At 34.1% G+C, this 25,829-nt stretch overlaps 1 protein-coding gene across 6 annotated transcripts in view; it reads left to right on the top strand.

Annotated features, from left to right (window-relative positions):
- PPP1R12A (protein phosphatase 1 regulatory subunit 12A) overlaps positions 1–17,743 on the top strand; it is a 146,796-nt gene extending 129,053 nt beyond the window's left edge. For 5 of the 6 annotated variants that reach the window (XM_037158485.2, XM_037158486.2, XM_037158489.2 and 2 more), the window contains 6 exons: positions 3,606–3,622; positions 4,674–4,809; positions 5,990–6,094; positions 9,795–9,842; positions 13,095–13,145; positions 15,544–17,743. In XM_037158485.2, the coding sequence (XP_037014380.2) occupies positions 3,606–3,622; positions 4,674–4,809; positions 5,990–6,094; positions 9,795–9,842; positions 13,095–13,145; positions 15,544–15,630 (444 nt within the window). In that variant the 3' untranslated portion in view covers positions 15,631–17,743. Of the gene's footprint in view, positions 1–3,605; positions 3,623–4,673; positions 4,810–5,989; positions 6,095–9,794; positions 9,843–12,344; positions 12,376–13,094; positions 13,146–15,543 lie in introns of all 6 variants that reach the window. The other variant, XM_037158487.2, reaches the window with a different exon arrangement.
- Positions 17,744–25,829: the final 8,086 nt, after the last annotated feature.

The following is a 25,829-nucleotide window of genomic DNA, read 5'->3' on the forward strand; positions in this document are numbered from 1 at the left end:
AAATGTACTGATACATGTTGTGTTTAAGTTTTACTGTTAAAATTATACATGAGATACAGTAAGGTTGAATAGAACATTGTTTGAAAAAAATTTTTTTAGTTCCAGACAATTTAAACAGTTTTTATTCATTTTAAATAAAAGACTGTTTAGATCTTGCTTTGTGCTAGCATTCTTTCTGTTACAAGTAACAGAAAACACAACTCAAACTGGATTATAAACAAAGAGAATTTATTGCACTCCAGTTACATAACCCTCTATGTCGGCTTCATCTTCAGGCTGGTTTATCTCACAGGCCTGGGATTATAATAATCCACTCAGGCTGCAGGAGACCTAATGTGGCTACATACCATCACCTAATGCCAAAAAGACTCTATACATGAGGAAAAGGAGGAAGCAAATTAAAAGACACACCTGCAGTGTCCTTTGCAATAGATTAGGAAAGTACTTTTACCCAATAAGTGTGCTCCTCTCTTTGAAAATTTGTTGGGTGAGCCTTTATGTTTCTGTGAAAAATTATGAGCCGCAAAATTCCTCTGTGCATTTTCTGAACTAGTGTTATCATCACCTCAAAAGTGTATTTGATAACAAAACTGAATTTATGGGAATCTAAGTTTAACTACTTTGAAAAATGGTTTTTTGACATGCACTTTTTTTCTTCAAAGGTTAATATTATGTTAGATGATAAAAGGTTCTTGAAAATTCTGAACTGAATATGAAGCTCAAGCTGTTTGCCTTTGGGATATAAGTTTAAAGAAAATTAATAAATTTTACCACAGAAATTTGAATTACTTTATTATAATACTGTTATTGCAAAAACGGCTTCTGTAGCTTGGGATATTATGATTTGCTTTCATTAAACTGTTGGATGGTAAAACTTTAACATGCAAAGGACATTAGGAACCAAGCATTTAAATATAACACTAAGGAAAGAAACCATAAATAAAAGATTAACAAATTTGATTATTTAAACATATGAGGCTTTAAGATGGCAGAAAAGGTACCCTTATTCAAGTTGAGACCCTTGTTTTGCTCTGTTAAAAGTAAAGAATCTTAGGCTTTTTTCTAACATTTAAAAGATTGATATTTATACTATATGAAAAACAGTAAAAAATAAATGGGGCATAATACATTAAATTGATAAATTTACAAAAGAAATACAAATGGCCAATAAGCTTGAAAATGCACGTAATTTCATTAATAATCAAAGACATAATACCAAAAGAAAATGAAATTGACAAAGGTTAATAATGCCTGTATTTGGCATGATAAGTTTTGAAACAGGCATTTTCATATAAGATTTGGGGACTGTCATAAATTCATTCTTTCTGGAGATTAGTGTAACATTACAAATCGGAAGCCTTGCCAAAAAGTTCATGCCTGTTAACTTAGCAATTCCACTTCTAGAGTTTATTTCCAAGGAAATGACTAGAGTATGTAAAAATAAATCTACACAATATTCATAGCAACATGGCTCGTAAAGCAAAATACTGAAAATATCCCTAAATGTCTATTTAGGGATGTAGGTAATAGATGAAAAAAAATGTATTTGCATAGATAGCTATTTTGTGTTCACCTGGATATATGTGTATAAAAAAGGTTAACTCTAGAGGATTTGAGGAATGGGGAATTATAGAGAAACTTTTTATATCACAGTGCTTTTGTATGTGTTTATGGTACTGTAATCAGAAAAATTAAAAGGATATTTTTATTTTGGAAAAGAATTTTGAAACACAAGGAGCCAAGGACATTATGCTAAGTGAAATAAGCTAGACACAAGAAAGGGATACTGTTTGAGACACCTTATATAAGGTATCTACAGTATTCAGACTCATAGAAACAGAAAGTAGAATAGTAGTTTCTGGGGATTGGGGATAGGTGGATATATTGAGTTGTTCAGTGGGTACAGAGTTTCAGTTTTGCTAGATGAAAAAGTTCCAGAGATCTGTTGTACAACATTGGGAATATAGTTAACACTTCTGATGTATAATCTTAATAAGTGATTTAGATAGTACATTTTATGTTTTTTACCACAATTTAAATACAAAAAAAACTGATAACACCATGATTTTTTAAAGACAGACATAAAATTTGAGTGATTTCGGTGACTGCTTAGAGTTTTTATTCACAAAGTTTAAGACAGTGAACCCAGAGTATAGACTGACGTAAGACATGATGTTTTTGTTTAATGTGTACACATTTTATTTTATGTGCAAATATTTTCCTGAATCCGAATATCTTTTGTTTGTTTCTGCACTTTTTAAAAATTGAGATATAATTAACATATGATGTCCCTGGCTGGCGTAGCTCAGTGGATTGAGCATGGTCCTGCAAACCAAAGGATCGCGGCTCAATTCCCAGTCAGGGCACATGCCTGGGTTGCAGACCAGTTCCCAGCAGGGAATGCACGAGAGGCAACCATACACTGTTTCTCTCCCTCTCTCCTTCCCTTCCCCTCTAAAGACAAATAAATAAAATCTTTAAAAAATATGATGTTATTAGTTTCAGGTTTACAGAATATGATTTGATATCTGTGTATGTTGAGAAGTGATCACCACAATAAGTCTAGTCAACATCCATCACCATGCATTGTTACAATGTGTGGTATGTGCATTTGTGGTGGAAACTTTCAAGACCTACCTACCCTCTTACGAATTTGAATATTTAAAAAATTAAATTTTAACTTCAGAATTGTTGATTGCTATAAAACTAAAGAATGGATCAATAAAATAAAACATATCCAAAAATAGAACATAAGTGCAAAATTAGTTTTGCATGAGAAATTTAAATAGATTTTAGTAAGATATATTTAGTCTGAATTACCAGCCCCAAAGGAACCCAATAATGTTACAGAGTATATGAAGATAAATATAATGGAAAACTAAAAATACCTAAATTCAGGAGTTTAACACACCATTTCTGAAGGGTTGTCTTTCTGAAAATTATTGATTCAGTGAGTGTCCTATTAACTATTTCATGACTTAGATGAGAAACATTATTGGAACTTCAGTATAGCATACCACTAGCTTGGGAAAATTTAAAGTAATCATAATTTTCTATCCCCTAATTTCTAAACTTTGAAGGATGTATAGCTGGGTTTTCAGGAAAGTAAATTTTAAGCAAAATATGTGTATACTGTTATATATAAACTACCTTAGGTGTTCTTTTGTATCATCTTATTGCCCCCAAAATAGAAAAAGAAGAAAACTACTTGCTTTGAGTTGGCACATAGTAACCTTGACGTTTTTAAATATGAACACGTTACTTTTTCCTGCTAAGTTGGTATAAGTAATGGATTATGTGTTTTAGTCTCTATTTTTCTAATTAAAAAATAATTTATATGGCATTTGTAGGAATTCAGAAAAGAAGACAAAAATTGCCAAAAGTAATTATGTGGTATTGTGCATATAAAAATACAAAGTGACTCTGTGTTCTAGAACTTCTAAGAACACCATGTTAAAGTTAAAACATGTTAAATGTAACAGATGTTACTTTAATAATGTGAAAATGGTATTGATGTTATGTTAAATTTACTCAGTCAATAAGTTACTTTAATGAAGTATAAAAATTTAGTATGCCTACATTCATTTTTCTTTTTTTTTTTCTAGACGGATTCCATTTCTAGGTATGTTTTACATTTTTTACTATTCTCTCATTATTCTTCCAAAAATATATGGCTAGATATTTATAGATTTTGTATGTTGATGAAATATTTGAGTAATAAAAATCTATTGATACTTAAATGACCTAGTAACTGTTATTAGATTTCTTTGTCATTGGCTTTACTTCTAGTTCAGTAGTCACAGTACATCATGATTTTTCTTAAATGTTTAGAACAGTATAACTTTCAAGTTTTCCTAACCTTCCTAAGTTACTTCAGCAATGACTGTTATTATTAACATCACAGGCTGATGTAACCCACCAGAAATTTATTTCATCGGGTTCAGACTCTTCTCTCTCATCTGCTTTAAATAAAAGGCCAATGAAAATACTAAGAAGTGTCATCTAGCTCAACATTGTTGATCTTTTTAGAGAACTTCCTTGAATCTAATCTCCATTCCATTTCTCGTACCCATAATTGTTATCCAAAGCCATGTAAAACCAGGAACAAATATTTATGTGCTGTTGATTGTGTTGAGTTGAAATGTAGAGGCAGTAGCATTTATTAGAAAATGTAACCTGAACTCAGAACCAGATAAGAGAATTCTCATTTACAAATGAGGTGTGTTCTTCATCTTTAGGACAAAGCTGTTATCTCTCCATCACTTCAGATAGACTATAGTTAATTGGTCAAACCAAAAATTTTATTAACTTAAAGCACAATTATACACAACTTTCAAAAAAATGCTATCAATTAAACTATAATACACCATCAATTATAAGCCATGTTTTGATTTCAGAGATGTTAAAATGTGGGGAAAAAAGTACAATTTAAAATTTTTGAAAAAGTTTATTAGGTCAAACCAGTTTTGATTTTTAGATACAGAAATAGTCCATCCTTTTCTCAAGTAATGGAAATTAATAGCATTAAAAATAACTTCCCACTTATTATTTATTATAATAGTTGATTAGATAATAGGTGAGGGAGAATGTTGTCTACTGTATACTAGGATGCATGTTAATGTAAGTCATGAAAGTCTATAATAAAGATTTTTACTTAAATTCACCTTTCGAAGGTATGAAACCAGTTCCACATCAACTAGTGATCGGTATGATTCCTTGCTGGGTCGCTCTGGATCATACAGTTACTTAGAAGAAAGAAAACCTTACAGTAGCAGGCTAGAAAAAGATGACTCAACTGACTTTAAAAAGGTACTTGGGTTATTTAGTAAAGTTTGATTTGAAATAATCTGTTTGTTGAGATATATATGTTATGATATTCTTAGAAACTCATAATGAAATCAGTATCTTAAAATATCTTACTCTGATTTTTAATTCGGAGCAATTAATGGTAAGTAGAATATAAATAGCTGTTCATTTGTTTGTTGTTTAAAGGAAAGGGGAAAATACCCAGGACTTTATTTCACATTTACTACAATACTGTAATAAAACTGAAGGGAGATATTGGGGCAGGGTGCCCATATGTTTGTATGCATGTGTACAAGCACGCATACACACTTCTTTATTTGTTACTAGGAAACAAATAAAGAAGTTCTTTGTTCGTCTCTGGGTGTGAGATTGCAACTGGACGTGACTACATGATGCCTTACAGACCATTTTTAGGATATCCTTATACTGAGAACATGGGGAAGCTATTCACGGGTTCTTAATGTATGAGATGAAGGTATTAATAGAATAGTTGGTATATAAAAATTGAGATTGTCATTTTGAAAAGTTAACTCTTGCTGCTCTGTACAAAAGAGATGAGATGGATGGAGGTCAGGAAAATAATTCTAGCATTAGCATAGTTGAGATAAGAGATTATTATAGCCATTTATCATGGTTGTAGTAGAGATGAGGGAAAAAGAAGTAGTAAATTCAGGTGTTATGAAAGTGTTCAAGAAATATTTCACTTGTCTTTTAACTTTAGTAAAAATAATACAAATGTAACAATAAGTGCAATTGATACTCCCTCTCAGTGTCAGGAATTTAAGAGGGCATGATAGTCAGAAAAGCTTACAGACCACAAATAAAGATCACAGGGTCTCCTTAGCTCCATCTATCATTACTATGCAGATATGTGGTCCCTCTTTAACAAAAACTGAATTTTTTAATGGAAACTTTTCAATAATAACTTTCAGCAAAGTCGTAAATTTTAAATACTGGCACTAATTTTTAAGAGTCTATGCAGGACAAACCCACCTGTATAATGAAAAATTTCTGCATTGCAACCACAAAGCATTAAAATGTATTTTTAACATATCTTTTAATAACTCATGTTAGTTAACATTAATCTTTCTACACAAGTTTTAATATTGCAAAGTATTAATAGGAAATCTTAATAAAATATTTGGAGAGCAGAAAATAACTTGTTCTTCCCTTATTTTTATAGCTTTATGAACAAATTCTAGCTGAAAATGAAAAGCTGAAAGCACAGCTGCATGATACAAATATGGAACTGACAGATCTTAAATTGCAATTGGAAAAGGCTACCCAGGTTTGAACCTTTTTCTCTTTGTTACTCTAGAGGTGATGATTGTGATTTATTTATTCTGTCTGAAAGGTTGCACTGAAATGTCCTCTAGTATTCTCACCATAAGTTTGGTTACTGACAATAGTTTATTTATTAGAAAGTGCATCATACAGTTTATTGATAATTTCTTCTTTTCTCTAAAGTGAGTTAAGAATATAGAAGTGTAGCCTCATAATGGAAAAGTCTAAATATTTTAAGCCTTTTAATACCTATGTTATAATCTGTGAAGGATTTAAGTGCTTATTTTCAGCATACCAAGTGTAGCAAGGTATTAAAAGCATTTATTTATAGTAAATCTCCTTAAAGTTACAAAATTTCTCTACGATAATTTTTATTCATTCTGAGTATTTTCTATTTAAAAAAATAGGCAATTCAATACAATAATGCTGAAAGAACATAATTTTAGTTGTAACTTATTTTGTCTTCCTTCTATGCAGTAGCCTAGAGGAGACTATTTTAGACAAGGAAATTGAAACAGCCAGGCAGAACTCACAGCCTTGTTCATTTGATCCAGGATGTACACGATCTAGGGATTGTTTCCCAAGCACTTTTTCCATGGAGCACGAGTTCCTGGGAGACAGTAATAGACACATTCTATCCTCCTCTTCCTCCTGCCCCCACTTCAAAAAAAAGGCTCGGTAATCCAAGAGACTTGGGAAATAATATATATTCTACATCTCAAAGATTTCACAGGGTCTATTTATATGTTAAAAGTTCTAAAGGGTCCTGTAATTGTTAAGAAAATAAACTTGTTTAAATTTAACATGGGACTTTTTAGCATAAACACATTTCTGTAGTACAACTCTTGGAATCCAGTTTGAAAGCACTGCTCTAAAATGTCATCTCTAGTTCTGTAAATGATCCTGTAGATACTTCATACTTTCTTTGGCCATTTTTTTGCACTCATCTTTTTTATAATTTTTTAAAATTAATTTTCTATGTTGAACTCATACTTGTTCCCAGGTCTCTTTTTATTGTTGTTAACCACTGTTATGTTGTGAAGCAGCTGTCTATGCCAAATAAGAAACTGCTGAAATTCCAGGGCTCAAACTAACTTGAAGAGGTTATGAAGGCTCTTCAGATTTCATTAGTTAGTAAGGATTTACTATAAAGATACACAGAACAAACAAACAAACTCATAGCCACAGATCAGTATGGTGCTTAGCAGAGGGGAAAAGGTGGGGGTAGGAGGAAGAAGGTAAAAGGGGTCAAATGTGGGGTGACAGAAAGAGACAAGATTTTGGGTGGTGAGCACACAATGCAAATGCAGAGGCTGTATTGTAGAATTGTACACTTGAAACTCATAGAATGTCACTAACCAATGTCACCCCAATACATTTAATTTTAAAAATGGGGGAAAAAAGAGAACAAGACAGAACAAGAATACGTTTCATAGTGACATGTCAAAAACTTGGGTTGTTATACAAGTTAAAACTTGCTGGCTTATACTTAGGCTTAGTGGTAGACTGAAATGTCATCATTCTTCAGGTCATATTAGTAGCTTAGCCTCCATATATAAAAATATCATAACTAGTTTTCTGAAAATATCTTCAGCTCTGGAACTTTGATAATGTTTTCCAAATAAAAATGTTTGCTGCTGCCTAACGTAGCATCCTGTCATAGTGACTCAGCTAATCTGCATTTCCACTTCTTACTGCTTTCTTTGTTTTTCTCTGCTCTTCTTCCTCTCTATTGTCATCTAGTTTGTACTATGTGTCTCAGTCAAACTCGACAAGAGAGGGGAACTGATAGAATTAGCCAGTTATTATCAGAATGGAGCAGTGTTAGTTTTCATGGCCCTATTCTTAACCATTTCACGGGACACTGGATAACTTACAGCAAACTGCATTTGGGTCATAAACCAATTTCTGATCCTGTCGACTGGCCAGAGAAACAAGTCATTGTATTAAAAAATATGACAGTTTCTGCCTTCACAGGCATTTATCATGCCCATTATATTGAATTAATGATGTGAAGGATAATTCAAAGTGTAAGATAATTGAGTAAATATTCAAAGTGACTATCTCATTGGAAAAACTATATAAATGTTATTTTAGAAATTTAAGAATAGCCCTGGCCTGTGTGGCTCAGCTGCTTGGAGCATCATCCCCATAACCAAAGGGTTGCAGGTTCCATTCCCTATCACAGCACATTATCTAGGTTGAGGGTTCAGTCTCTGGTGTAGACATATGCACAGTCCCAGGTATGGGCACATACTAGAGGCAAGCAATTGATGTTTCTCTCTCCATCCTCTCTAAAAAGCAATGAAAAAAATATCATTGGGTGAGGATGACAGGTAGGTAGGTAGGTAGGTAGGTAGGTAGATAGATAGATAGATAGATAGATAGATAGATAGATAGATAAATAGATAGATATCCTTGGGTGAGGATAAAGACGGACAAAGAGAGAGAGAGAGAGAGAGAGAGAGAGAGAATGAATTTAAGTAGTCTAGAATTAATTTAAGAATTTAGAGTACTTACCCTGGGCATTTACGTCTACTGTGAATCCGTCCACCTGTTGTTTTTTTTTTAACAGTATTCCCATAACTATTTATGAATATAGGTGGCAGTGTTGATAGTTATATGGAGTTTTCCAAGGGAACTGTTATTCTTCTGAGGAGTAATCTTGAAGTTTAGGTGTATTTGATAGTATTTAGTCAGTGAATTCTAGAATCCTTACCTCCTGCCTTAGTCTAGCAACCCTCCTCCATGTACAGTCTCCAGGGAGGGACGACCTGACGTAGCAGGAAATAGCTTGATGAACTTTGTCAAATGTCACTTCACCAGATTTACTAATTGAAATTTTAACATAACCTTTAACTATAATATTTACTAAAACTATTAATTAAGGTTGGTTTGTTTACCTAAGAAATTGGCAAATGAATCATAAAATTGCTAAATGGTGGGAGGATTGCCTGAGGCAGTGGAGAGTGCTGGGTAGAGAGGTGCAAAAGGGGGAAATCAGGATAACTATAATAGGATAATCGATACAACATTTTAAAATAATTAAAAAATAAAATGTTTTTATATGAAAAAATCTCAATAAAATACTAATTTTTTATGTAAATTTAACTTGTATTTGATGGCATTGTTCCATTTCTGATTTTCAGATGCTTTTGAATGTAATTTTTAAATTCTTTTAAGTTTTTTTTAGGATTCATTTACATGTCTTGAAATGGTCTATTAGGTCTTGTTTCACATTTGTAGCAATTAAAATATAAATTTTAAAGTGTCAAAAATCAGAATTAGCTGAAACAGTCTCTTCATAATACAAATTCTGAATTTGATTTATAAAAAATAAGCAACTTAAAGTTCCTTCATTTTCATTACACTTACATTATATCCCTTATATATTTGTCTTTTTTGTTTTAATTTTTATTGTATTTTTTCCATTACCATTTAGTCCCCTTGTATCCCCCCACAATCACCACAGTGTGGTCATGTCCATGAGTCCTTTTCGTTTTTGCCCTGTCCTTCCACCCCCATGTTCACCTACCTCTCTGAGCTGTCATCCTGCTGTGAGTGTATTTCTAATTTGCTTGTTACTTCAGTGTGTTCATTAGATTCCACATATGAGTGAGATCATATGGTATTTGTTGTCTTTCTCTGACTGGCTTATTTCATTTAGCATAATGTTCTCCATATATTTCTTACTTCACTTGCAGAGACAAGAAAGGTTTGCCGATAGGTCACTATTGGAAATGGAAAAAAGGGTACGTGTCTACTTTACTAAATACCATTTTCCCACTTTATTGTTTTGCGTAAGCAGTGGTAGGTTTTCTCCCTTTAGTTTTTCAGGGATGGTAGTTTTAATGAGTTTACATTAATATTCATTAATTTAGTTAGACTGTTTTCTAGCTTACCTTCTTTGTAAGAGTTCTGTGAGTTCTTTCTAAGTGTGACATTGCTTGGTTAAATAAGACTTAATTTACCATATTATTCTTTAATAGATTAAAAAATATCTTGCCTTGATTCTAAAAAAAATCTTGCCTTAATTACCAGATAGTAAATCTGTTATGTTTGAGATGACATTTATCACTTTGATTTTCTGTAGTAATATACTAGAAACATTGTAATCATACATACTTTCAGTTTAATTCTTTGTAAAATTAAAATTATTTTCATTCTTGAAATAAATTTTATAAATCTTTGGGGAATATCAAATTTTCCAATTCTTTTTAAATTTAATAATACTTATTTTGAGTTTAAATATTTAACTTAAGTAAAATATTTTAAACAAAAATGATTATGAGAAAATATTTTTGCCATTTTAAGCCTTTATATAATTTTTCATATGGCTATGGTATAGTCACTTGTATTTCTCTCCATTTATCATTATTACTGTTCAGAACCAAAGGAATAACTCTACAAGTGTGGTCTGAGCAGTTGAGAATGTATAAATGATCAGAAATTAAAGGACAATGCTTTAAGAGTATCTGTAATGCAAGTGGATAGCAGACTTGTAAGGTTGCAGCCAGAGAAGAAATTATGTACTATGTACCTGTGATCTAGATCAAAGAATAAAAATAATCGGAGCAGTTGATATAACAACACTTTCTTCCATTCCATTTAAAAACTAGCTGTTTACCCTTCTGAGTGAGTGAGCAAGAAAGAGAGAAATGATACTAAAATACAGACTATATAAGCAAAGTCTGTTAATGTCTGTGCCATTTACTAAATTGTACCTTGAAATATCTACTTGTTTTATTATGATTTAAGGACTTTTAGAAATGATTGTTGTAGGCCATTTTAAAAACTGTTGTCATAACTAATAATTGCTAAAAGTTTAGAATCACTTACTTTTTTAAATTTTATATTATTCTTTTACAATAACTATTATTGAATTTTATATCTGAGTTGTAGAAATCATAAAAACTACCCACTTCTCTGTTATGCATACTAATGGTTGAGATGAAAAGAAATAGATAACAAAATATAGGACTTACAAAAATTATTTTTGAGGCAGTCACATTTTTTTAAATCTTATTTTTCTTGGGAAAACAATAATGTTTATCACAAAAATTTTAGCAAAAGATAAAAATAAGTTACCCACAGTCTTGTCCTGAGAAATAATTGATATTTTGATATCTGTCCTTTGTGTTATCTAGGCTTAGGCACACAATGCACAGTTTCATATTCTGACACTTTCACATGACCTTTTCCTGCCTGTCAAATGCAGATGAATTTCCGAAGTAGCTAATTTACTCTCAGTTTAACAGATATTGGTAATCATAGTATTCATAATAACTGCTGGAGACAACTGTACTTGAACTACATAAAAAAATATTTTTTAAAAAGTCAGAAATGAAGAAATCACGTTTCGGGGGGGGGGAAATATTTGATATTTTACTGCCAGTGTTTTTTTCTACGATGTTTATAGTTCCGGGTCTAACATTTAAGTCTTTGGTCCATTTTGAATTTATTCTTCTGAGTGGTATAAAAAGGTGGTCTAGTATCTTTTTTTTTTGCACATATTTGTCCAATATTCCCAACACCATTTAGAGAATAGACTATCTTTACCCCATTGTATTTTTTGCTTCCTTTGTCAAATATTAATTGACCATAAAATAATAATAATAACTGGTAACATTTATTCAGCACTCTCTTATGTGCTAGGCAGGTTCTGAGCTAAGCACTTTACATGTGCCTTACTATTAACTATATTTTTTAATGTTAACAAGTTTATTTGTCAGACATGAGAAATTGCCTGTAAATTTACAGTTGGCAATTTGGCAACAAGGCAATTTCGTATTGGTGGCAGTGGTGTTCTTATCTTTACCACTAAGTACTTAAAACCTTGAAGGCACCTAGTAAAATTGAGGATGATGGGGCATTTACTTGTCAGTTGGAGGAAATATGCTATTTCTGATACTTCACAAAGTTATGCGGATTAAATATGGTACTGTATGTCCTACTATTTTAAGAAGTGTGATGTTTTTTATTAATTTGTCATGGTACATTGTTAACTAAGAAAGGTATGTTTATAGAAACGTTTTTGTCTATGTAATAATGCTTAAACATACTGGTAATAGAATAACGTGATACGAATAAGACTATTAGGATTCCATCTGTTTTTTAAAATTACATAACCTTAAAAACATTAACACAGTAAATGTACTACTTCACTAAATAAGAACATTATTAATCTGTCAAAGAATGTCTTGGAAATAATTTCAGTGTGATTAAACTAAATTTAAATGATTTGTATCTGAAAGGTGACCAGCAAGAGTCAGTATCTTCTGGGCGGTATGACCTAACCAAAGTTTTATAGCACATTAATTATTGCTGCTTGCTTTTTGCATAACACCCTAGAAAAACAATGCACTGCAATAATGTATGTTGCATTTGCCTGTCACTCTTTGAAACAAGGTAGTTTAAAATAAAATAAATGCTACAGTTGCTTCTTCATTACCTTCACTGCATTAATGCTACACAGTATCAACCTAAGTACAAAGCTAGAAAGTCAGTTGGGTAAATAATGGCTAGTAAATAATTTGGGTGGAAGAGATGAACTTCTCTTCTATCCTGTTCAAATTTTAAAGTACAGATATTTTAGGCACGTTTGCTTCTTGCTTTTCTGCTTCTATCACTAGAATTAATTGCATCTTTGTGTGAGGTTTTTTTTTTTTTCTATACAGTCCTCAGCCTTCATTATTGGTTTATTCTACCTCTGAGTTTAACATGAGCTAAAAAAAAAAAAAGTAGTTTGAATATGTTGTGTAGCATCACACCAGAAAGACAAAGCTTTAAAGAAAGAGCTTATAGAAAGTAATGGAAATAATGACCTTTATATTTATTTCTCTCAAATTTTGGAAAGCTCTTTACACATCACTGGCATCACATATTTTTCTACACTGCTCCTGATGTGATTTTTTAATTCTAAAGTGGCACTATTTCACAATTTACAAGAGGATGTAAGAATATAATAATTATGTAATTAATATTGGTCCCTTAAATTGATCTAGGAGCGAAGAGCTCTAGAAAGAAGAATATCTGAAATGGAAGAAGAGCTCAAAGTAAGTAAACCACACTACTTATGAGAGACAGTGCTGTTTATGATCTCAAATTTTACTGTACTATTAGAGATACTGTATTTACAGTAATTGTTCTCAAAGTCTGTATGCAGTTTATGACTTATCTATATCTGTGCTTCTCTTTCTTCCTAAATCCAGGTTTTAGGTGGCCTAGGAGAATATAATATTTAAAATGCATATCTTTTTATTCATTTGTGTGGCACTTTTGATGTTCAGATGTAGAACAAATTAGATAACAGTCACTATGCTATTCAAAATTTATTATTTATTCCTCACATCCACATGCTCTGTTTCTTGAAGAGAAAATGGTGGAGGAGTTTCACTATAAAAATATTTATCTTTGAAAGTAAAGCTATATTTTATCAAGCTCTGCATTACCTGTGAAAATAACTGTTTTGATTGTTGGAACACTTTGCAGAAAAAGAAAAATAGCATAGTTAATTCATTAACTCTTATCACATTGTCTTGCATGAGATACCTCTATCACATTATGAATAAGGAACTAATGCATAGGATATCGTGCCCAAGAATTAGAATTTCAAGATTTAAGTGTTTTATTATTAAATTATTGGTTACTTAGTAGAACATTATTATTGAATGTCTTTGGAGACAGATTTATTGGATTTTGCTTGCTTATGTATTTTGTTTTATATGGAATTTTAGGCTACACTGTGTGTCTTTGTTAAATCTCATGGAATTTTTAAAAAGAATTAAGTGTTTTCTTATATTCCTTGTCTGTGAATCTATTTGTATTGTACTCTTTTCCATTTTCTTATTTTTTATTTCTTTATGTTCTGATTCCTGCAGAACCTGCATCAAATAAAGCAAATTCAAACTCTGAGAGAGTTAAATGAACGGCTGCTGACTGAGAATAGGGCCTTGACAAGAGTGATAGCCAAGCGCTCAGGGTTCTGTAGGGGGCTGCAGTCCGTGAACCTGTAATGTCTGGTTCCGTCATTTCTTCTGGGTAGAGCCAGGCAGGTGTTTTTGTGTTAGTAAGCGTGTCTTGAGTTCACTTTCACAAATTAATGCCATTTTGTCTGGAGCTTATCATATAACTTTAATTATGCATGGCTTCTCAGAATGTTAGAAAGTGTCACTAATTGTATATTAAACTGATAAACAACAATAAACAGGGAATTACTTTGTAATTTAAATAAAATTGTCTGTACTTTGGTTAAGCTTGTGCACATTTTGGCTCTATAAATATTTTAGGGCTTAAAATAGCTATTATATTTAAAATTCTTAATTAGAAAGAAAATGGAACATGAACAATGGAACATGTATTTTACATATAGTAATGTTGAAGCTGAAAATTAAGCATGCGTTATCTGTTTTTCAACATGTCACTTTAAAAGCCATCTTTATTCATTTAGTTCTCTATTACAGAGGTATCTTAATACATAAACTTCAGATCACTATATATTTTATCCATGTATTTTGAAGTAAGAATTGATTGGGTCCTATAAAGTTAAACTTTCTTCAATTAGATTTTACTTACATTTTGCTAGATATCTTGAAAAGTATACTTTAATGTCCAAAATACAAGCTGTTTCATTTCCTAGTAAATCTGGCAGAGCACATGTAATTTAAATGACTCTTAGTAGAAAATTTAGATAATGGAACATTTTCACTCCCTGCTCCCTTCAGTTTATAAAACAGAAAATTGATTTTTTTATTTTGAGGATGTGAGGGTGTGTTTTTCTGTTTGCTCAAAATAACTGGTTATTTTTTTCATGCTTGATATTTTCATAAATACAGGCTCAGTACTTTGGCTTATAAATTATTTTATTCTGTTCTCATAATAGTAATAATTGCTTTGTTACCACTTAATGAGCACCTATTTTTGGATCAGACGTTGTACTGGTCACTTAACTTAGTACCATAGGTTAATCCTTTAAAGAATTTTAATAGTTTAGAACAAGTCTAACACCCTCAAAACTTTCCCAACTATATTGGTTTCTGGTGAAATATGTAAGTATTATTGTTTGAGTCTGAAGTAAATTAAACAAAAGCTTTTTAGATACTGACAGGAACTCTTAAAGGAGCTCCCTTGAAGCTCCTTTTTCTCCTAACAGAAACAGGCTTCATTTTCCTGGCTGCTCTAATTCGGTGTGCTTGTGCATCATAACATAAAGTGATTTAGTACATTTCAGTTGGTAACTTTGGGAGAATAAGCCTTTCATTCCATCATTTATAGTTTCACAAATTGGGGGTTGTTTTTTTCTTTTTTTTTCTTTCTGATATACGTTTTAGCCACTAGAAAAATATATAACTGACAAAGCTTGTTCATATGTCTTGTGATGAAAATACAACATGTATTAAGAGTAATATTTTATCTTTTTATTGAAACAAAATTTTTTATTTTTTTCCCTCATAGATGTTGCCAGATCTTAAAGCAGACAACCAGAGGCTAAAGGATGAAAATGGGGCCTTGATCAGAGTTATAAGCAAACTTTCCAAATAAAATTTGTTAAAAAGCAGCAAATAATGGAATTGCACCTATTAGTAAGCCAGTGGACCATGATTGACAGTCACTGGAAGCCTGGGAAGAGTCCTTGGAGACTGTCATTTTTGGATATTCTGCCAAATGCCCTCTTATCTTGGAGTTTTGTTTTGTTTAATTTTCTGGGGTTTTTTTTCCCCTCGTATCAAGACCATTGTTTCATGTTAATGCAGCTGCTGAGAAGATTTTTTTTAAAGACTGAGAAAACTTGTTTACAGCTCCAACGTATAAGGAAAGTGTTCAAGGCCAGATTTGCCTCAGATATTTAACCAGTAAGCCTTAGTTGTACATAAATACTTTGGTGTCAACAAAAACTTTCAGCTCGCACAGAAGACAGTTATTCAACATTTTTTGATGTGCCACGGTTTCCAGTTTTTCGATATTTAAATTCTTTTTTTGCTTTACATCTGAGTTTGGGTTTGTATGTTTTTCCTTTTAACTCTTCATGTGGCAGACTTGTCTGTTTTCACAGCTTTTTCATTTACAGAAAAGAACACTGCTCTTCTGAGGTTGTTTTCATGTATTAGGCTAATGCGGTGTTGTCCCCCACCTGGAACTGAATTGCTTGGTGGAACATTTGCTTTCACTGTTTGTGCAATATGCATTTATTTCTCATATGAATGCTTTAAAGTCCGTTCAAATTAGATTCTTTTAAGTCCTATTTTCTGCCTTCATTGGTCACTTCTTTGTTTTTTGTTTGTTTTTTACTATTGTAGTTCAAGATGTTAGATTCTATAATCTTCACATTCATTTTAGCAGGTACTGAGTGATGCTGTATATATAAATAAGTGTATTGTTTTGATTTTTAGACCACCACATGGCATGCTTAATATTTTGTTATTTCAAATGTCTATTAATGCAAAGTAGGCTACTCCATAATAGTGTTAAAAACAAAATTTGCTAACAATGTGATATAAAGACTTTAAAAGTAACACATTATGTGGAGCCCTGTCTTTACAAAAGTTTCCTACTGTAAAGTGCTTTTACTTTTATTTTCAGTTTTTATTTGATAGTATTCAACCATAATTAAAGTTGTATAAGAGAATTACTTCACATTTCATATCCTGATATTTATCTGAGTGCTGTCTAAAACTGTTGTGCTAGCCAGAGTGATGCTAGGAAATCATTCGCAGACGTACCAGTGAGTTCCTGTTAAATGCACTGTTGTTGCCATGTGAAGAGGCATTGACTTTGATACCACCGTCATATTCAGACCATTTTATACATTTCAGTGGCCTTTAAAAAAAAAAAAGTAAAACCGAGTACATAGTGGAGATGGCTTTTATTTGGACAAATAGCTTTTATATTTTCATTAAACCATGCAAAAATTATTACATCTTTCTGGCACATAACTGTCTCTTTAACCACTGAACAGTTCAGCCATTTGAATAAATTGTACATTGTAAAGCTTATAGTAGCTGATTGTATTATTGATTGTATTGTATACTATATTAAATGTGAATTTGTACCCCTTCATTTTAAAAGGTCATCGTGTTCTACTGCCTATTTTAGATTACTTTGGGGTTGGGAAAAGGTGTTTTGGTAATAAGCAGGATTTAAGTCCTCTCTCTCATAAAGATTGGTTTTATGAAGATATAAGGTTATGCTCTTACTACCAAGCTCAGGATTCTTGATTTTTAAAGGTACAAGGATAGTTGTGAGAATTTTATTTTTGGTTATATTTGAACTGTATGAATGGTGGGTCTGAATATAGAGAATTTCCATGGTCTTACATGGACATAAAATATACAGATAATTGACCAGTTTGAGTGACTGCAACATGTTCTGGTTGCACAACAGTTAGGCATGCTAAGGATTATATTTGTGAAGTTTGGATGCCTGTGAAGAATGGTTAAGTACATGTTTCTAATATTTTAGTGTTTTGTATTTAGGTTATTTATTCTTTGTATCTAAAACTGAACAGCTACTGTGCTATATTGATTTTATTGGTAGTATTGAGCAGACCTTGTTTCTGCATGAAACTAGTTGCAAAACCCACTATTTTGAAAATAAAAATGTATTTTGACATATACAAATAAAATGAATAAAACTATTTTAAATGTGTGAACTTTTACTGAGACATATTAAATTTTGTTCTGAGATATTTAAATTCTGCATGGGTATTTTTTCACTAATTGCTTTAATTTGATTCCAGTTTGCATAATTTTTGAAATTGTAATATTGTGATAATTTGCATCACATTGTACATGCACATCTGTAAATGCAGTCTTAATCGCCATATTTATGCAATCTGTGTACCAATTTGGACAAATGTTTATATATTTTACATAAAGCTGTCTGTGTGCAGAACTTGAGAACTAGTTTTTTTATGATTATTGGGTAAAAATGGTAACACTGAATTTCAAGGTAGTAGCTTTGTAGCACAAGATTTTGTTTACATAAACATGGTGGTTTCTAAGTTAAACCTGTGCTTTTTCTTAGCTGAAAACATAGGCTTGAGAACACATCTCAAGATAATATTCCATTGAAATGTAAAATATTAGATTGTTTTCCAACCTTGATTTGTTCAACCTCTGTCTACTAACACGTCAGTAATATAAGAGATGCTTTCAGTTGGGATTTGTAGTAAGCCTGTGTTTAAATTAATACAAGAATTGGATTCTCCTTTCTACTTCCTAGTATTTTTTCCCTGTGCATACTCACAGAATGATAGGTTGTACTATTGTTGTTTGTCCTCCATAAAAGGAATTTCATATGCAGATACTTCAAAGCCAAATACAAAGCAGCTATAGAACTACCTAGGAGCATAGTAATATAAAAAGTAAAGTAGATATTCATTAATTCATTCGGCTACTTTTTTCTCTGGCTAAAAGATTTATTACAACTTAGTTTTTCCTGGCTAATCTGAAACAGTCGTGACTCCCAGTGTCAACACTGAGTCTGCTGTAAGGAGAATATATGCAGAGTGCCAGATTCCCCTTGAACTACGCCTGTGGATCTTCCATAGGCCTTAGTCTTGTAGGTTGTCATTCCCTTTGTTATTATAAGCAGAATACAGAGCAAACTCCCCTAACAGTTATTAACTATCCATTTAGCTGTATCTTGCTAATGAAAATCTTTGTTTGCAAAGATGAAAGCTGGCTGATAGCAGCCTCTTTTCTGCCATTCCATATTTTATGCTGTGTGTGTGTGTGTGTGTGTGGCCTGGGTCTTGAGTGTGCATGTTCAACAAGGGCAGTGTACATATAAGGGCTGCCAAGTAATTTCTCGACGTTCATTTTGGAAAGGTTCTCTTGAGTTAGGTGTTATGCAACCAACAGAATGCTCTTTCTCGTAGGCAGGTGGTATAGAGAGTGTCATACTGTTGTTCCCTACCTACAAAATGACCAAATTACAAAGTGATAAATTCAAAATAAAAAGACAGGAGTGAGAAACTTAAGATTCTCTGGTAAGGTAACAAAGAATAGCTTATAGTAATTTTAGTACAAGTTTTCTGAAGTTTATTAGACATAAGCTTTTTGGAGCTAAGCACCCCAGCTTTTCACTGGGTATACTCCAGTAAACATCTAGGTCACAAAAATATACTAGATTTTTATTTGTAAAGTCTGAGGAGAAAGAAGGGGATGAAGTTGGAAAAACTGAACATTATCAGTAGATTATGCCCCAAATAATAAACAGCTAGTAGGGTCTTACTTTGTCCATATAGGTCTGAGAGAGTAGTAGTGGAAAAGAAAGATGTACTGTATCTCCCCTTCCTCACACTCAATTTTTTGTATAGGTTCGTTTTGATACCACTCTATTTCAGTAGGATACCTTATCCCTAGACTGGGTAAATAAAGTGTATCTCCATTTTATATGTGAGAAAGCTAAGGTGTATGGATTATTAACTGATGCAGTATTCCAAGCCTCCTACAGAGTCGAGACCTTAACCCAGTTTAGTGGTGATCATAGTGGTTATCTTTTAATGCCAACTCTTAATCCAGGACTTTCCCATGGTATCAGTCAGTTTGATGGTTTATTTGCATGAAATTCCAGAAGTTATGTATGAGGCTTACAATGCTTATCTTTGAGCAACGTGTTTCTTGATTTTTTTCCTTTCATCCTACAACCTCACCTCCACATCCAGTTAGGGCTTAATATTACTTAAACCACTTGTGCTATAATGGAACTTAAAGATGAATGATTCCCTGGCACAATTTCTAACTATGCCCAGTAGACCATCATAAGTTTGTAAAAGATTTTCACATACCTACATGCAAAAGAACTTTTGCACTCTTCAAAAACATTTTTTAATTGATGAGAGCTTAATTCCTTAGATAGGCAACATTAATAATAGTGCTGTGGTATTAGCAAATTTTTCCCTCCAATGAAAAAGTGTGGAATACCAATGTGTAAAACAAAATGTGTATTTACATTACCCATAGATAACATCCCACTCCAAAAGAAAGTGCCCAAAATAGGCCTTTATAAGACAGCACGATTCCCTCACTGGTTACTGTGGATTATAGGGCCAGAGTATTGCTGAGCAGATTCACCTCTGCACTTGATTGTATATTAAATGTACTAAACCTGTGCTCTAGTACTTAGTTTATGTGAGTGAATATGTTCTGGCCTAAAAAAAAGTCAAAAGCAAGCACAGGGCAGAAAAAACACACAAAAATGAGAACACGTGGCAGGATGAGTGGACCATTAGTGCTCTCCAGTGTTTCCATTGTGCACGTGTCTAAGTGTATTGTTTTCGTAAGTTGTAAGAGCATTTTAGCAAACAATTGAACCAAAATTCTGTGAGATCCATAGCGTACTTTTGCAAAATCAATAGGACACTGATTTTTACAAACACTTGACATGGTGGAAAGCTTTGGATTCAGTCAGCTTTAAATGTAAATCTCAGCTTCACCACTTTATAATTGTGTGCTATTGCTTGCTCAAATAACTATTCGAGCACAATTTCTTCTGATAAATGGCATATTCGTATAAAGTGCTTTGAATAGTTCTTGGGGCTTGGTAAATAGATGCTGAACAAAGCAGTAGAGCAAACTTGGTAAAAAAAAAGAAAAAGTTTCAAACGATCCCCTATACCACCCCTTCGCCTCTTAAAACAAATTGTCATCCTGGGATCAACAATGACGTATGGAATCCGAAACTGAAAGCTGAGCCCTGCAGTCTGCCGTAAACCCTCCAGTGGTTCAGAGGCAAAGTAAAATCTAAGAGCTGCCAGCCTATAGGGTTTAAATCCAGATCACCTGGGCCGAATGGAACATAAACATTTATATAAAAACATTTCTAAGGTTTTTTTTTTTTTTTTCCTCAAAGACTGTACTAATGGAGGGGGAAAAGAATTACCATATCAGTGGGGTATGTGAGAAACCTCTAGCTGTGTCGGGAACGGACTGCTGTTTCCACTCAATCTGAAAAATACTCGTTTTTACTCTTGAAACTGAATTGTATTGGGAAGGTTCACAATCATGAATTAATCTGAAGTGAAGCAGATTCATCTCAAATGAATAGGAGCTTCACTTTTAATGGAGCTCTACAAAAGGAATAGAGTAGGGTATTCTTTGGTGGGACGGGAAGTAAGGTTATACTACAAAATGAGTTTAGTATTCAGTGCTTATCAAGCTACAAGTGAAGTCCCACTGCATTGGAGGTCTCCTACCTCTGAGTGAGACACAGGATCAATGAGAAAACTTAATCCCTAAAACGAGATACAGGCTGTAGCTAAATCCAAAGCCAAAGCAGGACCACGGAAAGCTCTTCCAGCCTCTGTCTGCCCATGCCGCACCCATCGAGCAGCACCGAATACCCTGCACCAAGAAAGCCACAGAAGCGTACGGCTGGGGAAGGGTCAAGAGCAAGGAGACCCACTCTGAAACACTAACTAGGAGAGAGGGCTTAAGGGAGAGTCAGAACATTGAGAAAAAGGTTTCTGATAAACCAATTCCCACCCTAATCACAAGTGAAGTCCAATGAAATCTAAAACCAGTGTGTACAGAAGGTAAACAGCAACAACACAAGACAATCCCAGCTCAGTTTCTAAGTGTACTGACTAAACACTCTACACTGTAGTAGAAGAGTATCAATTCCAGTTAATACACACTAGTTACCTTAGTCTACTGTGCTGTACTATGCAGTAAGAAGTGTAAAAAAAAAAAAAAACACTTTTAAACCCATTGTCAACAGACAAAGCAATCCACAAAAGAACCAGATTTAGAGATGGTATGTATATTGGAACTATCCAATAGCAAATATAAAATCATGAAAATATACCCCATTTTTAAAACATTATGATATAAAATCATTATGAGTTACATGTTAACAACCTACAGTAGAAAAGGTGGAGAACAGATAAGGAAATTCAGAAGATACAGAAGCTGTAAGAGTCTAAAGGAAAGGGTAGAATAAAAAACATGATACCAAAAAGAATGCCTTCTTTAGAATTTTATTTATTTTTAGAGATAGGGAAAGGGAGGGAGACTGGGAGAGAAAGAAACATCAGTTAGTTGGCTCTCGCATGCTCCTGGTGGCTAGGAGGTGCACCTGGCCCGAAACCCAGGCACGTGCCCTGACTGGGAATCAAACCAGTAACCTTTCAGTTTGCAGGCTGAGGCTCAGTCCACCGCGCCACACCAGCCAGAGCTAAAGAATGCCTTCTTAAAACACATCAGATTTGACACAGCCAAGGAAACAGAGTGAAGTTGAAGATAAATAGAGATTATCAAACTAAAGCTCAAAAAAAATACACAAGATACAAGAGCTGTGGGACCATATCATATGGTCTAATGTGTATGTAATTTGAATCCCAGAAGAAGTGTTCAAATGAAACAAGAAATTTTTGAAGAGATAGTGGTTGAGAATTTTCCAAAAAATAATGAGACACATCAAACCACAGTTGTAAAAACCTCAGGAGAATGACAAGGTGGATTTTTTAAAAACCAGATACATTATATTAAAACTGCTGCAAACCAAAGATAACGACAAAGTCTTGTAAGCAATCGAAGGGCAGTGGTGGGGGGGACACATCCCAGGCAGAACAAAGATGAAACTAACAGATTCCTCAGAAACGGTGCAAGCCAAGTAACGGGAGTGATGTCTTTAAAGTGCTGAAACAAAAGAACTGGTGGCTCTGATTTCTATGCACAGCAAAACTATCATTGACAAATGAAGAAAACTGCTTTTTCAGACAATAGCTGGGGAAATCCATAGGTCTACCTTACCAAAAAAAAATGTTTAAAGGGAGTTCTTGAGGCAGAAGGAATAGGATATCAGTAATTCGGATCTTCACAAAGGAGTGAAGAGTCAAAGTACTTAAACCGTAAGTAAATATAAAAGACATTTTTGTTCTATTTAATAGGTCTTAAAATAATTGACTAAATCAAAAATAGAGACAATATATTCAGGGTTTATAATATGTAAAAGTAAATTGTATTACAATAGCCCAACAAATGGTAGGGAAGAGCTGAGAGCACATCAATGTCAGATTCTTAGTCTACACATGTTGGGTATAATGTGGTTTGATATGCTCTCAATTCTGGGGTAAATGTAGGATAAGAAAGATTTTATTTTTAGCTGAAACAAGTAAGCCTGTTCGCATATGAAAGCAGTTGAAAGCTGCAGCAAGCTGTTTATTATTTTTCTGTGAATTACTGTATTTTTTTTTTTTTGCTTGTTTTTACAGAAATCCAGAACTTGTGTAGGGGCAGGTCAGCAAAGCTCGTCTGAGTGTACAGATTCACAGCTCACATATTCTCCAACTGAGCAGATTTAGAGAAAGGGGCCTTCCCCAAATCATACCGTGTTGGGAGGGAGGGAAAATACTGTTTAGTTTTGCCCTGCAGTTCCTCTAGGTGATTTCCATAAAATTGGACACTTGGAAATCTCCTTCCTCACTGTCAGACTCAAGCAGCTGTGGAAGTATTTCAAAATTTCCTTTTGTACCATGATTTTTCCAAAGATTCGATTTCCCTTAAAATCCAAAAATCTTTCATTTGATATCAAAACCTTTTCTATAGGGTCTTTCGGAGATTTGCTCAACTGGTTATGTGGTTTTAAGAAGTCTGTTAAGTAGGCAAGCCCGTTTCCAAAACTCTTCTGAATTTCTAAGCACTGCTCAAAGTCCAGCGTCCCATTTTCATGAAAGGAGTCTGGCAAGTCTCTTTTAAGCTCAAACACCCTTTTGAGAACTCTTCATCAGATAAGCCCCCAGGGCTTCTGCATTTGGCTATAAATATACACACTTTTAGTTCAGGTTTTCTTGAGTAAATTAGTCTTTGTTTAACATAATTTACCATTTTTGTAACATCATTCCACATTTCTAAATTTCATCTATAAGAGTTTTGGATGCAAGCATCTCCCAGTGAAGTAAATAGTGTATTATGATAACACCAACATCTGGATTTTCTTTATTCTTTTTTTAAAATTTTTTATTGATTATGCTGTTACAGTTGTTCTATTCCCCCTTTCATTCCCCTCCACCCTACCCCCCATCCCCACCATTACCCCCCCCCTTTAGTTTATGACCATGTGTCTCAAGTCCTTTAGATTCTATATTTCCCATGCTATTCTTGCCCCCCCCCCATCTATTTTCTATCTACTGTCTGTGCGACTTATTTTCTGTACCTTCTCCCCCCTTCTCCTCCTCCCACTCCCCTGTTGCTAACCCTCCTTGAGATCTTCATTTCTATGTTTCCACTCCTGATCTAGCTGTCCTTTTAGTTTGCTTTCGTTTTAGGTGTGGTTGTTAATAACTGTCTGTTGTCCTTTCACTGTTCATGTTTCTTTAACTTCTTTTTTTTAGATAAGTCCCTTTAACATTTCATATAATAAGGGCTTGATGATGATGAACTCTTTCAACTTGACCTTATCTGAGAACTTTATCTGCCCTTCCATTCTAAATTAAAGCTTTGCTGGATAAAGCAATCTTGGATGTAGGTCCTTACTTTTTGTGACTTGGAATACCTCTTTCCAGCCCCTTCTTGCCTGTAAGGTCTCTTTTGAGAAATCTGCTGACAGTCTGATGGGAACTCCTTTGTAGGTGACTGTCCCCTTATCTCTTGCTGCTTCTAGGATTCTCTCCTTCATTTTAATCTTGGCTAATGTAATGATGATGTGCCTTGGTGTGTTCCTTCTTGGGTCCAACTTCTTTGGGACTCTCTGAGCTTCCTGGATTTCCTGGAAGTCTATTTCCTTTGCCAGATTGGGGAAATTCTCCTTTATTATTTGTTCAAATACGTTTTCCACTGGTGGCTGTTCCTTTTCCCCTTCTGGTACCCCTATAATTCGGATGTTGGAGCGTTTAAAGATGTCCTGGAGGTTCCTAAGCCTCTCCTCATTTCTTTGAATTCTTGCTTCTTGACTCTTTTCTGTTTGGCCATTATTTGCTTTCTTCTGGTTCACTCCATTGATTTGAGTCCCAGTTTCCTTTTCATTGCTATTGGTTTCCTGTGCAATTCCATTCATTTCAATTAGTTTCGCCTTCATATATTTGTCTAATTTGTGGCTATAATCAACCAGTTCTGTGAGGATCCTGATCACCAATGTTATAAACTGTGTGTCTGAGAGTTTTGCTGTTTCTTCATCTCTTAGATTTATAGGCTCTGGGGCTTTGAGATCTTCTTGAGCCATTTTTGGTCTGTTCGCGCCCTTTAAGTGTGAGAAGTGGCACCTTGGACTCCGAGGTCGCTGGGTTGTGACACTGCGTGTGGGGGCGTGGTCAGAGCCGGGAAATGGCGACCCCCTCTGCTGTTTCTCACAGCTGGGTGAGGAGTAGCGTCTTAGGTGGTTCACCTGGGCCGGGCCACTCAGAGTCGCTGGGTTATGATGCTGTACGTGGAGGTGGGGTCAGAGCAGGGAAATGGCGGCGCCCTCCACTGCCGCTTGCCACGGGGAACTGCCGGGTCCGGTCCAACCGCCCACTCCCTCGCCTATCCGCTCACGCACAAATGGGCGACCACAGTCAACACGCAGCACCGCTCCCCCTCTGCCTCCCCTGCGGTCGCTCACTAGGTCCAACCCTGCGCCTGGATTCCACGCGTCTGGATTCCGCGCCTGAGTCCGTCTGACCGAGACCTCCTGTGCAACCCCGCTTCACCAGCCGCTGGTTTCGCCCCTTACCGGTCAGGCTGAAGAATTTGTTGTTAACGGACTTCCGAAAAGTTCAATTTTCTGTGTTCTGGCTGTGTTTTCTGTTGCTAATATTTAGT

The sequence above is a fragment of the Artibeus jamaicensis genome, unplaced genomic scaffold (genome assembly GCF_021234435.1).
Source record: "Artibeus jamaicensis isolate MK-2021 breed Jamaican fruit bat unplaced genomic scaffold, CSHL_Jam_final scaffold_584, whole genome shotgun sequence".
Lineage (NCBI taxonomy): Eukaryota > Metazoa > Chordata > Mammalia > Chiroptera > Phyllostomidae > Artibeus > Artibeus jamaicensis.